The 15183-nt window shown below is 43.3% G+C and overlaps 1 protein-coding gene across 2 annotated transcripts in view; it reads right to left on the bottom strand.

Moving 5' to 3' along the window:
• LOC137608808 (membrane-associated phosphatidylinositol transfer protein 2-like) overlaps positions 1–15183 on the bottom strand; it is a 38635-nt gene that overhangs the window by 5562 nt on the left and 17890 nt on the right. For both annotated transcript variants that reach the window (XM_068335388.1, XM_068335389.1), the window contains exons 3-26: positions 12211–12425; positions 11700–11821; positions 11353–11586; positions 9762–10100; positions 9571–9666; positions 9392–9496; positions 9176–9240; positions 7084–7174; positions 6510–6663; positions 6222–6411; positions 6008–6127; positions 5713–5924; positions 5342–5517; positions 4861–5031; positions 4627–4767; positions 4338–4499; positions 4001–4252; positions 3426–3574; positions 2446–2562; positions 1469–1585; positions 1224–1372; positions 974–1123; positions 299–482; positions 86–214 (exon numbers count right to left, since the gene is read on the bottom strand). In XM_068335388.1, coding sequence (XP_068191489.1) covers positions 86–214; positions 299–482; positions 974–1123; positions 1224–1372; positions 1469–1585; positions 2446–2562; positions 3426–3574; positions 4001–4252; positions 4338–4499; positions 4627–4767; positions 4861–5031; positions 5342–5517; positions 5713–5924; positions 6008–6127; positions 6222–6411; positions 6510–6663; positions 7084–7174; positions 9176–9240; positions 9392–9496; positions 9571–9666; positions 9762–10100; positions 11353–11586; positions 11700–11821; positions 12211–12425 — 3840 coding nt within the window. The remainder of the gene's footprint in view (positions 1–85; positions 215–298; positions 483–973; positions 1124–1223; positions 1373–1468; positions 1586–2445; positions 2563–3425; positions 3575–4000; positions 4253–4337; positions 4500–4626; positions 4768–4860; positions 5032–5341; positions 5518–5712; positions 5925–6007; positions 6128–6221; positions 6412–6509; positions 6664–7083; positions 7175–9175; positions 9241–9391; positions 9497–9570; positions 9667–9761; positions 10101–11352; positions 11587–11699; positions 11822–12210; positions 12426–15183) is intronic.

The following is a 15183-nucleotide window of genomic DNA, read 5'->3' as shown; positions in this document are numbered from 1 at the left end:
ATTCAGATTAATTCTGCTCCGCAACATTTCAAGATGGAATTTGGTTTTTTTGACTCCACAAATGAATTCCTAATGAATTCAATACCTGACACTGGTGTTGCAATTTCTTTGTGGGCCTCCCCACTATATAGATATGCGATGGGGGTAGGCCGATGGATGAGTAAACAGAGATATCCTTGTTAGAGCCATAAGCTGCAAAGATCCTCATGTGGGCCTAAAAAAAGGGGGAGACCAACTTTATGAGACTTTAAATGTTCTGTTTCTAGAATTTCCTCAGACTCATTTCAGTTTTTCTTACCTCATTGATGAGGGACTTTAGGAAGTTGGCCTTGTGTCTGAGTGGGTCATGAACCAGACCATCGCAGAAGGAGACTATGCCGTGAGGAAAATTATGCTGTGAGAGCCAGGCCACCACACGCTGCTTCTGCATGTCAGGACGGCCAGTTACGTATACGATTACGTAGCCCAAATCCTGCCAATATCTGCCAGAAATAATCAAATAAATGGTGCACAACAGATTACTCACAGCTGTTTGATCACCAATCTAATCCATGCCATCACTTAAAATGATTTACAGGATTCAGGTCGAAAGTACAGCTTGACAGGTTGTTCCACATTCCTCATTTTCACCCTGACAATGCTCTCAGAAAATGTGACGTCATTCTCATGATGACTTTGACTTTTTTCTCCAAAAAATACAATTTAATTCTTGTAATATTTTGACTTTACTGTTAAAGTCTCATTTTTCACACAGTATAACCCTTGTATTCATGTACAGTATGTCCAACCCTTCCACCAAGTGTCATGTATTGCAAAGATCAATTCAGAATTAAACTGTGGAAAAGATTAATAAACCCATTTAAAGCAGGTTGAATTATGTCAACCAAATAACTAGACGTTCAGTACAAACATAAAGAGAATGCCGAATTCTGACCCTGTTACCACAGATAATGAATCCATAGGGACCTCTTACCTCACCACATCGACAGCTCCAGCTCTGACCTTTGGATCGCTGCCCATTATAGACACACTGGCAGCAAACGAACCATCAATACTGAACACAACAAACTCTGTTCCCCGAGGTATGATGGTGAGATAGCTGTCTGCAAACGTGTGGTCACCCCTGAGAGAAAACATCAGACACAAGGAGGGAGAGTTGTGTGAAAGGGGGAAAATTCCCAGTAAATACACTTTTTTTAAAAAAAACCATAACTTTCAGGTACCTGACGACCATTTTGACAGGATACACCCCGATACCGAGCTTTTTGTTTTCGGGGATTACATAAGAGACCCGTCCACTGCTGTTGGTGACCTCTGTGTCAAAGTAAACCCACTCGCCAGAGGGTGGCTGGGTCATAATGTGGATGTCAATCTGAAGGAAATAACATTATGTGTGTATCTTAATGACACAGATGGTGAAGCTGTGACTTTTATTTTTGGGTCCATCGCAGCTGGACGTCATCATTACCTTCTCTCCAGTAAGGGTGACCATGTCCAGAGGGCCGTACATGAAACGTCCCATCACCATCTGGGTTCCGTCCGCCGTAAAAACAACGTCGTTCACACGATGGTTGGCCGTCACATTCTAACAAGCAAAAGAAGACGAGACAGGAAGTCAGGAAAATATCCTCCTCTCCTTTCCAGAAGCACAGCTGGCCAAGGTCAACGTAGAGAACCTCTAAGTTGATAAAAACTTTAAGTAGGGAGTTGTAGGTTATTTGTTCCCCCCGCCCCAATTTTACCATTGTACGGGAAATAAATTGAAGCTGATGTGACAAACTTGGGAATCTTTCTTTCAAAAACTTGTGTTTTGCCTCATTCAAGTGCACCTCGGATTCCAAGTCCTCAAGACTACTACAACTCCTCTGACACTGGACTGCCTGAAAAAGTCAATAAGAAAATTATACCTACTTCAGAATACAGCAGCCAGACTCCTAAGAACAAGGAGATCGGTTTGTACTACCTCCTGCCAAAGACTCCGATCTGGTTGCTGATTTCATTTACACTTGATTTGATTATCTCATTTACTTTCAGAACACCTCAGACTCTCTCGGGATGAGCTGAAAAGTGTTTCTGGGTAGACAAATGTCTGGAACAACGCGTTTAGCCACCTGCCACTGTGATCCAAGGCATGATAAGAAGAAAATGGATGGGTGGCCAAAAAAAAACAAAAAAACGCTGTAAGTCCTCTCAATGTCAAGTGTTTTACTCCTGAAATTACCTTGTACTTTGTACCTCTGACACTAATCATGAAAAATCAGCTTTCACCATCTACTCAGGGGGTGCAAAAGCTAATTAACGTGAGAACAAACTTCCCCTGGTCCAACTGTGTATTCATTGCTATACATTCGTATAAGTTAAAAAAAATGTGGACATTGACTAAACCACAATGAGAGTTCTATTAAATAAAAAAATGGTAAATATTTCCAGAGGAACTGATCTTACCCTTATTTTGACATGAGTCCTCTTACGGAGCCACTTCTCACGAGGTTTGGACGGAGTGAATTCAGACACCTCTTTGCCATCCAGCTCCAAAATACTGGAGTTCTCATGTCTCATTACCTGGGGCACAAAACGAGTTTTTGGAAATGCAGCCCAGGACTCATGCAGTCAGGGGTGACATTAGCTTTCAGTTTCACAGTCGTCTTCATCTCTGATTGTGCTTTCCTCAGCACTCCATGTTCCAAAGCTGATGAGCCATTTCAAAATTGAATTCATGAGTTGTTGCAGTGTGATGTTAGCATTTGCTAAAAAGCGACGCGCTTCATTTCGCGCAGGTTTTATGACTTTGTCCTTTGTACTAAATGCATTTTTGTGGCTGGAACTGGAGATTTAGAAGTAAAACCACCCTGAAGTGATATCTTTCAATAAAACATAAAAATTACTACCTTGCACCCTACTTACATTACTAGATTACTTTAATGATCGTAAGGGAGCAAATACAGTTACACAAGTTAAGATAGGCAACATTTCATGCTTTCATCGTCAGTGCTACAAAATTGTGTAGTCAAAATTTATACAATTTATCCTCACTGGAATATATGTAATTCAAATTGAATTACAATCCATCCAATATTTTCTCCAATATATTGCTCACATATAAGGATAACAGCCTCATGATGGTAAGAAGATTACCAAAATTACCAAATTTAATTGTCTGAGCACAGTTATATTAGGGTTAAAATATTTCAATGGATAAAGGAATCTATTGAAACTGACATAGCATCACCAATGTTGCTAGGATTCATGCTTTTTGCACAGTCAATCAAGAGCTATCACTAAAGAATTAAAAACTAAAAATGATTTTCCAAAATTTCATGGAAAACCTTTGAATAGCTGTTGAGATTTTTCAGTCGGGACTAAAGGGATACACCTTCATATTGATAAAATCCAAAATGACAAAACCCTTTCCGAACTCTACAAACCTGTCTGAGTAAGAACGAGACAACATCTGTGGACTCCCAGTAGGATGCGTGGAAGAGGTGAGGCAGAGCCACTGTGGGGAATGCAGTCAGGGCATCGGGACAGTACAGGGCATAGTCCATCCTCTTACTGCCCCACCATCGAGAGGCAACTGCAACATGGGGGAGACGTAGGAAAAGAGGGACGGAGTGAGCTGAGAAATCCTTTCATCATCATCATGTCTTAGAGTCCACTGCATTTCAACACTCAAGAGATGAACGGTTTAGGGCATTCTGGTGGAAGTTAGAATATTTTGAGGGTTACTAAACTATGGATAAACACAAACAGATGAGCTGTGAAGAGGTTTAAAAGTGCACACTCAAAAGAAAACATCAGTTCAGACTCAGAGAACCTTGCTTTTCATGCAAAGGAAAGGATAAACATGGTTCCCATGACTCTGAGCTGAGGAGAAGCTGCACGAGAATGATTACGAGGTTCGTAAGTCATCAGCTATGGAGGAGGAAGGAAACCACACAGGGAATGAGGGTGTAGCCTAGCATCTTGCCCTCATGTCCTCTCACTACAGCTCCCAGGGTACCTTGTTCTATCTTCGTCAGCGCCCCAGGTGACGGGGGCATGGAGCTGATGTCAGATGTGACATCAGTGAAGTCAGAGCTCATGTCAGAGCTAACGTCTGAGCTCGGCTCAGACTCCACACCGTTGGGTTTGGGGGACACCTGACGGTTTTTTTGGCGTGACCGTAAGGACGGACTCCGAGAGATGAATATATTGTAGGGAACAGTCAGCTGGGACAGTAGCGTGGATCTTTTTGTGTGGATGACTTTGTGTGCTGAAGGGATGTTTGAAATGAGAATGTCAACACATACATTAGCAGCTTGTGCACCAAGACGTGTGTCAGGTGCAGGTCAACTTACTCGTGGCGATGTTTGAGACAGTGTAAGAGTCAGCTAAGCCGGACACCTGGCTGGTTAGACTGGCCTCGCTGGCCCGGCGGTTGAAACGAAGGTGAGGAACCCCAGGTGAGGTGGACGACGGGGACAGGCCGTCCACATGAACAGGGGAGTGGAGAGAATCCGCTGCAGCGATAGAAGAAGGACGTTAGAGTTAAGGACGAACAAAGAGGGTAGCATAAAAGACATGAAAACAGATTCTACTGAGATCCAAAAGAGCTGAATCAGAAAAAAAATGACGACAGATACTCACTCTCTGCGTGGAGCTGTAAGGTCTGGCAGTTGAGCACTGGCACAGGGATCGAGGTTTCGTTGACAGGGATTTCCTGGCAGCGGTGGGACGCCGCACCACCAGAATCCATCAGAAGATGAGGGTTACTCTGCACAGTCTCCACTAGGTTGCCCGGTGAAGAGAAAGAAAAACATCTACATGTGGAACAAGAAGTAAAACTGCAGAAGAACATCTCGAATTGATATAAGGACTCACCCAAGAGGGCGGAGTGTCCGTCACCCAGAGGAAAGCGCTGGTAACGTGGAACGCTGAAGGGAGGCATCAGGTAGAAGCGCTTGTCCAGGAGAGGCTCGAGGCGGGAGGCCGAAGGGTCAGCTGGATGGAACAGATTATAAACCTGCTGACAGGCTGGACGCAGAGCCGACACTGCACACGAAGAGACAAAGAGGACCACAGATTATCAGGAACAAGTTCATAAACATGACTTTTTTATCTTAAATTCTACTTTATGTTCAAAAATTATTCTCTGTGTGGATTTAAACAGCTTTTTCATAGTAAACAGCCGTTGTATATGTCTGGAGACAAAGCCGATAAGAGCTGTCAGACTGAATCAAAACGGTTTGTTGGCTGTAAACCCAAAGCAGCTGAAATACAGCATGACATCCCAGAGAGCTCAGGGCTGAGCAAACAGAAAGGCGCACGTGAAACACTATGGATCGAACAAAATCTTCCTCACCATCTAACGAGGGCACCACAGTCTTCCTCAGGGCGAGCACCAGTCCCAGTGGAGAACCGAACAGGAAGAAGTCAGTCACCTCGAAGTCAAACTTTCCCAAGGAGCCTCCTTCCAGCATGGTGCTGTTACTGGAGCGCCTTGACCCGGGCTCGCCGTGGAGCACACTGGAGTGAAGACTGATTGGACAGAAAACACTAAAGTTAGTGCCTGGAAGAAATGTTCAAGTAGCAATACTGCAGAATAAAAAATACCAGAAAAACATTTAAAGTTGTAAATATATATATATATATATATATATATATATATATATATATATATATATAGTATAAAAATGCACAGGCAATTGAGTCACGTCTGTGTCCTCTCCTTACCTGGACAGGAAGGCTTGGTGATGCTTGATGGTGTCCAGTTCATACGTGGACGAGTCGCTGCGCTTGCGGGGAAGTTGCCTCTTGGGGTCATCGGGCCCCGAACAGCGTGGGATGTCGATGTTGCTGCGGCTGAGATGGCGGCTTCCTTCCAGCGACAGCGAAGAGGAAGAGACGCTGTTTATGACAATACCTGGAGAGAGGAGGTCTGTGTCCTGAGAGGAGGAGGAAAGAAATTAATACAAAATATAAAGCAAGCACTACGGACTCTTGGTTCATATTTGTAAGATGCTTATACCTGTACACTGATGGCGCTGCCCCGCCTACTGCTGTTCTGGCTTTCTGACACTGTTACAGAGCTGCTGCACAGAGCATCGAACCCCAGGATACCCCCAACACAGTCCCCGATAACACACACCTGCATTAAGGGATAAATCACAAAAATATGAACTCATCCCCCGACCAGAGGAGAAAGACTGACGTAAACGTTGAGCAGAAACATGCGCACCCACCTGGCCGTTAAAAGACTCTCCTTCTAAAGACTTGAGGAAGTCGTTGTATACCTGGTTGGCTCGTAAAATGACAGTCGCCACCGCGTCTTGATACTGGGGCGCAGAGGTCGCCAGGAGGGGCAGAGCAGCCAGAGGGATGTGGTCCTGGCTGCTGGACAGGCAGCTTTCGTCATAGCTGTACGGACTCAGACTGCGAAGCAGCAAGGATGTGTTATAATCTGTCCCGAGGAATGGATTCCACCACAGGTTGCGTAGTTATCACAGCGGATTGTTAATGCTGTTGCTCACTTGGAGACTAGTGAGAAGGCATCGACACACACAGCGGGACAGGGGACCATACGGATAGCGATGCGGCCCAACGCTGTGGGGTAATGGACCCTCATCACGGTCTCAAACGCCCCATTCAATGTGTTTCCATCTCCCTGCTTGCTGTTCTGCTCACCTGCAAACAACAACAGAGTCAAATGTGCATTTTCATTCCTGTGCTACTTCACAGGAAGAAGGTTGGACAGTAAATGTGTTTGTGTCATGACTTATTTGAGATGTCGCCATCTGAATGTGTCTAGAAATGTCAGTAGTTTCTAATTTGTACAAGTATGATTTGAAATATACAAATAAAATTAGCAGACTAAATCAATCAGAAACTTTTAGTGTTGTAACATCAAACTTTTGAATTGGCAAACTTTGTGAAGATCATTGTGTTAAGCAAAAACAAAACAAGATGCTGAAAGACGGTAAAATGTTCCAAAAACCTGAACCACACCGCAACATTTTTCAAATTGCATGGTATAATAATCCATTTAAAACATGCCAACCTTGATTATAACCTCCACAATAATGTAACCATTTGATGATGGTGTACCTGAGCCAGTGTCCAGGATGTTGCCTCCATGTAGGACCAGAATGAGGACGTGGATCTTGGATGGCTGGAGACACCGCTGAGAAGAACAGCCCTGCAGGCAAAAAGGAAACATGATGGAAAGTGGAAACGGAAAGCAGAGTACATAAAAAGAACAAAGGCAAACAAGCAACATGCAAAATAGTGAGTCAATCAATTCTTTAAATCGCCCTTAACAGCATCTTTGGGTTTTTGGGTTAGATAATATGAAGCAACTTGAAGAAACTTTATCGGTAAAAAAAACTATTTTTCAATAAGTTCTGACATTTTAATCAGAGAAAGTAATAATAAACATGAAAAAAAATGAATTAACCTTGGAAACAGCAGCTGGCAAAACGTCTCCTGAGGATGATATGGTTTGATTAACAGCTCCAAAGGAGGGGAGCATTACCACGCCTTGAATGTGAGCTTTAAATTAGAATCACCCGTCTGCGCTCAAGGTAACCGACGATCTACACTTCACCAGTTTGTTTCCATCTTATTTAAAACTATTTTCCGATTGTTTGGGATTTACCGATAGTGGCGCCATTGGAGGTGTTCGCTGTGAGCGTTTTCTAGTTTTTGATCAAGGATTTGAACGCCCATCATATTAAAACGCATATTTAAATTTAGTTTAAATGCAGCACAGTAAGTAATTTCTTATAATAATGTGAGAGCTCCGTTAAAGGGCATTGCATGATGCGTGTGCTTGAGCAGTGTGTGGTTGAGTGAGAGAGTGAGTGCAGTGGGTCCAGTGAATTGTTGATTATCATTTAAAGCACATATGAACATAGACTTGCTATAAAAGCCATTAACAGATGATATCAGAGATGAGAAGAGTAGTTAGGGGCAGAAAGTCAGCTTTTTCCTGCCGGAGAGCAGCATTGATTGGAGAAAAAGAGGAGGAGGAGGAGATGGAGGAAAAGAAAAGGCAGTTGAGAGACGTACTAAATGTGTGTAACTGTATGGTGCAACAGAAAGTAAAGGATTCAGCTACTGAAGTCAATCAATTTCACCCCTGAGGAAAACTGATCTTCTCTACTCCTAGTCATCTGGAGACAAATCAGGAAAGTTTAACTTTGTTGTCGTGGTTACATAAATTAAATGCACATCCAGTCTAGACCGCTTCTAGACTGGATGTTAGTATCTATGGTGTGTATGCAGGAAACAGGTGAAACAGTCTGGAAAATGTTTTTTGAATCATTTGATTTGGGTAAAAAGAGTAAAAATGAAAATTCGCTCAAGTCAAACATAAAGCATGAATCATGTAAATTGATTCAAACTCCAAGGCAAGACAGCCGTCAAAACAACCCCTGTCAGACGTTTTATTGAGAACCAAACAACCATCCATCCATTTTCTTCCACCTATCCGGGTCGGTTCATGTCGGCTGCAGACTAAAGAAGGGCATAGCAAGTATTTCACTCCCTGGCAATATCTTCCAGCTCCTCCTGGAGGATCCCGGGGTGTTCCCAGACCAGATGAGATGAATAATCCCACCAACTGGTCTAGAAAACTTCCAAAGGAAGGTGCCTAATCAGATCCCTGGGACACCTCGACTGGCTCTACCTGCACCCCCTCCAGATGTCTGATCTCCTTACTCTCTCTCTAAGGCCGCGTCCGGACTCGCCGTGAACAAAACATTCCTTTCAGCCACCTCTATCTGTTTTCCATAGCAGACCACAGGTGAGGGCTGAAACACGGACTGATAAATTGAGGGCATTGCCCTTCAGATCAGCTTCCTTCACTACATCACATCTGATGATGTTGCACTGAATCACCTGTCCATCACGCAGTCCACCTACATCATTCATGATAACTACAGGATACTATTACCCTCATCCACCTTGATGCGACCCTTTATCGGGGTCTCTTCTGGATACAACGGACTGTTTCCTGCTACACACCCACCATCAAATCTTTTACCTTAAATAAAACCTGCAATGCAGATCTGATCCTGATCAACACCTGCACGATGACTGAAAGCTCATTTAAAGAGGAGCGTTATCTACAAGCAATTTAATTACGGGATGTTCGCGTGACATGAATGAAGTTAGAAAAAAAGTGAGGAATCTGTACCTCCATTTGCCTTTCCTCATTACTCATGACCGCATACTCCCCACCCGACTCCTGATACAACGTTTCTGTGAAAAACATAGTGAAGTCACTAATTCATTAGGCAACAACGACTGAACATGTAAATGTAAGGCATGTGGTTCATATTTTATCCATCAGCGTACAGGATCTGATGAAACCGCAGGGTTGGGTTTAGGTTCTAATGGATGTGAGACCTACCTTGTGCTTCATCCATCTCTATTGTCTCTATTTTGTCCATCAGATCATTGGAGCTCCATTTGGTGATATCCTTGGTGAATATCTCCTCATTGTCAGAAAAGTCTTCTACAAAATACAAAGAGGAGCTATAAATCCATCTTTAAGTCCAAACAACTACCATTGAGAAGTGACAATGTTACCATGAGCATCGAAGAACTCGTCGTCGGTACTGTCCTCTGAGTCTCGAGCGATGCTCTGCATCCTCCACTCTGAGATGTTCTGGTGAGACGGACTCCCTGTAAAAGCAGCCGATGTTACTGATGTTAATATTACGGAACATTAATCTAAATCAAGGCAATAAATGACCCAATAGAAGCCAAAAACTCCTCACCGCCTCTCTTAGATGACCTGTTGGAGGATCTAGAGGATGCTGACCACTGCTTGGTGAGCTCCCCTCGTGTCTCCAGAGTCTCTCGCAGTTTTCCTCCCCCTCCTTCCGCCTCCACAGCCGATCCCACCTTCTCAGCTCCCTGCTCCTGCTCCTGGCTGGCCGAGGAACCGTTGGTCTCCGTTCCTCCCTCTTCGCTGAGGCTGTACTGGGCCATCTTCTTAGCTAAAGCCAGCTGGGTCTCCAACTCCAGCAGCCTGATGTCGTCAATGGTCAGGCCGTACCACTCGTCCTGCCAGCACCACGCCTGCCGGTGGGCTCGGACCATCACTTTACGAAGACCTGGACAGACAGAAATGAGGATTTGTTGATTTTTACAAGGCTTTTCCTCAGCCATAATTAGCTTTTGATGAGTCATAAAACCTGAGATGATGCTGCAGATATTAAAATCTCTAAACCCGAATAGAAAGAATGAAAATGAATTGTAGTTTTTGTCATTAAAAGTTAATTCTTGTCTCAGAAGTAATACCTTCAATTATTATATTTTCATTCAATAATAAAATTAAACACCACTCTAAAGTTCTATATCACTTCTATCGTAGTCTGTCAACCCCGAGTTGTGTCTGAAGATCATCCTGACCTAGGATGATCTTTAGGATAATATATTAATCTGGCTGCACTTCCTTGGATAATCTAAATGATTGGAACAAGAAGACTCAATTTCCATCAATGTAATGAACAAAACAAGCACCAGCTGGTTATAAAACCCTCAGATCGTGATTAAAACATCCAATTTGACGATAAAATCCAAAATTAGCAAAGCAAGAGAGCTATAATTAATACCCAGTGAAAATAACCACTAACACATTTAGAAATTACGCACAAAAGTGGAAGTTGTTGAATTAATAATTAAAAAGGTTATGAATTATTCAACCCAGAGACTGTTATAATGCAATTTATAGCAAAGACATGAGGTTAGGGTTCCTGTTTGATGATATTCATGAGTCCCACTCGAAGCAGAAGCAGTTTAGAGCAGAGGCCCAGGACAAAGCAGCAGAACTAACGGAAAATGGAAAAGCATGCATGGGATGCGCTAAAACATTCAGTGGTTGAAGATGTGTTGATTACACCACAGAGTGAGAATGACATGAAACCAGAGCAGCTGCTGCTTCATTCGCCTGGAAGTGAAGCTGTGAGGAGAGAACAGAGGCCTGCAAGGAAGAATAAATCACAGCGCTGGACAGAAACGGACTAATGTCGGCAGGAAATTAATCCAGTCTGCCGTTATCTCAGGGGACCAGACGACTCTCCGGGCTCAAGCTTCTCAAAAGGTATCTGAAGTATTTTACTTATTTGATCAACTAGCGCTCTCGCTACTCTTTCCACTTCCTTCCTCTTGTCTCTTATCAGGTCTGTTGACTTGTGACAGATCTGTTTGCTCCCCACTTGTGGGTCTTTTGGTGATCAATGAGTGTTGGGTGATCACCAAAGTTTTATCATTTGTATTTTACAAATATCATGAAAAGCAATACAAGAATGAAAATGAAACTGTCATTCCACGGATAGGACCGGACCCCACCCCTGCCGTACCTACCCACATCGTGTATGAAGCGTTCGATCTTGGACTGCATGCCCCAGTATCTGAACTCCACTTTGCACAGCTTGTAGGCACACATGACCGGGCTCTGCCCAGGATTCTGGTTGATCTCCTCGATCCAGTCATCGGACAGCGGTCCCCGTCTGGTCTTGATGGACTGATACAGCCTAGGGTCTTCTTCGACCAGGTACTCATGGGGAGGGATGCAGTCCTTCACGATGTCTATGGGATCTGGGAGAGTCATAAAACTACAGCTGCAGCAATCAGGGGCTATAACGTAAACTCGTGCACAGCCTGAACATTTGCACGACATGCACGTGATGCAGGCGCAGTGTGATTCTTACCTACAGTCCTCTGTCTCTTCTCAACAGAGGACATATTGAAGACATCTCCTTGATTTCCTGTATCTGGTTTGTAATACGTCTCAATGTCTATAGAGAATTTCTCTACAAAGGGGCAGGTGTACCTGAGAGAGAAAATAGGACGTTTGTTCACATGGATGTTGAGTGTAGTCGCAAAGCAAAGATGATTTCCTGCAAATTTAATTTACAAGAAAGAAAAACTGCCGCCCTGAAAAGGATTTAAAATAAATATGTGATTATTCAGCTGAAAAAATCCGTCAGTGACATCAAGCGAATCTTGTTTCACGGGTCAAGCTTATGGACTATAATTAAACACGTTAATAACATTTAAAGGATTTTTTAAAGAATTAAATTTCAGTACATAGCAAAGATTTTTAAGATGCATTCAATCACTCCCTGCATATCTAATATGTTTTCATTATTTCTTATATGTGTAATTGGATTTTTTTTTTTTCTCTAGCATATCGGAGTAGTTTCAGCGCCGCTGTCTCACCGGGTCCGGGTGTAAGGGTAGGCATTCCACGACTCCTCCTCCACCCGAAGAGCAGCCTGGGGCAGAATGGAGCAGAACCAGGACGGGATGTGTTTGCCGATGTGATAAACCTTGTGTGTGTATTGACCCGAGCCACCGGGTCCGTCCTCGTAAGGCTTGTTCTCCAGGATCTCCACCCCGCTGCCCTCGCCACAGCTCTCCTCTCTGCTCTTTTTCTGCACAGAAATAACAGGATAGAGGGAGGTGATGGCGTGTGATGGCGTGGTGTTCTTCCATTTTTTTGCCCCCTCTTTTTTCTCATGCATTTTGGTTTTTGTATTTTAAAATGAGCATTTCCTGGAAAGGGATATAAGAAGTCTTCTGTGTTAGGAACGGATTATTCAACCTTCAAGTAAATCTAATGTTAGTTAAAAACCTGCAACAGGTGTCCCATCTGTTTTTTTATGATCCGTGCTCTACTTAGAGGCATTTTACCGAGAAAAATCCAACTGAAACTGGAACAATCAAGTTAAAATGTTCCTTTAATTTCATCCTGCTTCTTTCTTTAACTTTAATTACAGCACTGCCACCCTTACCCAGTGTCTCATTCAGGCGGGCAACCTTGTGAAAACCTGAAGTGTCAGGGTGACGAGCTGGAAAGAAAAAAGCAACCGCATGGAAAAAATAAATTGCTTTTCTTTCAAGTCTTTTAGTCAAATTCCAACATATATTGTCCAACCATGAAGGAAGAGAGGAGCGGCACACTGGACTGGTTATTGTCCGTCCGACCATTCAAAGATTGTTGAACATTTCTTCACAAAACTTTGCAAGTGGCGTCTCTTGTTATTTAGGATCTCTTCAGAGTTTTGTATTTTTTGTTTTTACATAGTTACATGTTGGTGGTCAGAGGAGATGTAAAATACTTTTTTTTTTTCAACAAAACTTTAATAGTCCTTGAAAAATGTTAAAATGTTAATGTTTCATCACCAGATTTAATGTATTTGTCCACTTTGTTTATCACCATTTACACTGACAACATAAACAGCATCTTCCAGTCTTCCCCCAATGAAACACACCTGGGATGACTATTTCATGCTGGTTCATACTGTTTATTCTCTTCTTCAATCCCTCTTCTTTCCTCCACAGCTCACTTTCTCCTTCTGCACTAAATAATTCAACCTTTTACTGATGATGGCAGGCAGGCCAGACTTTAAAGATGGTCTTAGAAGACAGATTCACCGCACAGAGCAGTGGAATCGATGATTTCTCTTTCCCTAGCATGTAACATCCTCTCATAAAAGGCAGCATACGATCGAACCCCACAGAGGTGCGTATGAAGCCTGTTGCTCCACAGATCACTGCATCGGTTTACAACAGCATCTTTCTCCCACATTCAGACTTCATCACAGGAAATTTGTGATTTTTTTATTACAAATAATGACCATTTTTCGGTTCAACAAACAGAAATGAAGGGATCATCAAATTACTTCAGCTACTTTATTCAGCCATCCATCTGATCCACGTGTGAAACGACAAATAAGATTCAATTTCAATCAAAAGGTTTGATGAATCGGAATTTTTATTTATTTGTTCTTCCTTAAATCTTCCTGCGCATACGTTGCATCATTTTAATTGTACTACTGAGTCAAGTCACCAAACTAAACCTCTATAATTGGGGTTTCAAACAGATGGAACACTATTCTATTTGCTCCTTTGTAATTTGCTGCAGGTCGAGGAAAAGCACAATTTGAATATAAATTATTATTAACACCCAGAGCGGGGTGCTCAGGGTCAAGAATGAGAGCTCAGATTGAGCATGGAGCACTCTCTCCTGAAGACTTTAGGGAGGTGGGATCAGTAATGAAGGTCGGAGGAGGCAAACAGCTGTAAAATTGCAGTAATCTGGCAGGTAATGTCATTTAGTTGAGGAGCTAAGGGTCTTAAATGATCCTCCTCCTGTCTGAGTCTCCTCTGTTGTGGCGCAGGAGGGAGAACAGAAGATCGATGGCGCCGTCTTCGTCTTCGTGCTCGTCATCGCTGTCAGTGATGAGACTGAAAACCCGTGGGGTTGGCAGGGCGACAGCGTGAAACTCTGACCGAAGAGCGGGCCGCCATCCCACAGGATGACATCATCGGTGGGTTGTGACGGTCCATGAGGGGGAGGATTACAGCAGCGGCGGAACAAGCAGATGCTACCTCTGTCAAACGCGACTGATGAGGCATGAAGGGACCGAACAGCAGCACCTTAAGCTACGTGCTAACATCAGATCCTTCACAGCGACAATGCTAAGATGTAAATGTTGGTAATGTTAATCTCATCTGGCTTGTTAGCAAGCTAAAATATGCTAATCAGTATTAAATATGGCTATGGGGATGATTTGAATGCCTTTAGTCGCCGTCGCTAATGAGAGCCAGAGGAGGTTATGAAATCATCCGGAAACTTTTCTTTTTGGAAAATACACTTTTCTCCCCAATTACCATAAAACAAAATTCTGTCCAGGAACCAGCAGAGGAAGTGATTATGGGAATATTTATCAGTGACAGAAAAATCTACAAGGGGAAAGAGGAGTTCACGGCCTCTACAAAGAGGAAGCAACATTTACGCAGTTTGATAATAATTGTTCAAGAGACAAAATAGTTCCTATAAAATATAACAGCTGAGGAGGAAAGACAGGAGTGACAGAAAATTGACCTGATGTTCACTTTGAGAAGAGCAGCTCGAGAACTCCCTGCAACACTCCCACATCCCTGGAATTATAATGGGTCTGGCTTCGCCGAGGGTCTCGTTTCTGCTGGGCTGAGCTTCCCCTGAATAATTTATGTGACACCGCTGGGTTAGCATAAACCAGGAGTGCACGGCTGTCCTCCTCAGGCCTACATTCAGCCCTACCGGAACAGCAGAGGACCGTCATGCATTAGACGTTATCAGTGGCAGCTCAGACACCTCACACCCCCACCCCCTCGCCTTCAAAAGTTTATCAGAGCCATCAGATA

This window comes from Antennarius striatus, chromosome 15 (genome assembly GCF_040054535.1).
Source record: "Antennarius striatus isolate MH-2024 chromosome 15, ASM4005453v1, whole genome shotgun sequence".
NCBI classification, from domain to species: Eukaryota; Metazoa; Chordata; class Actinopteri; order Lophiiformes; family Antennariidae; genus Antennarius; species Antennarius striatus.
Note: the sequence above shows the minus strand (reverse complement) of the source record. Positions and strands in the feature narration are given on the sequence as shown.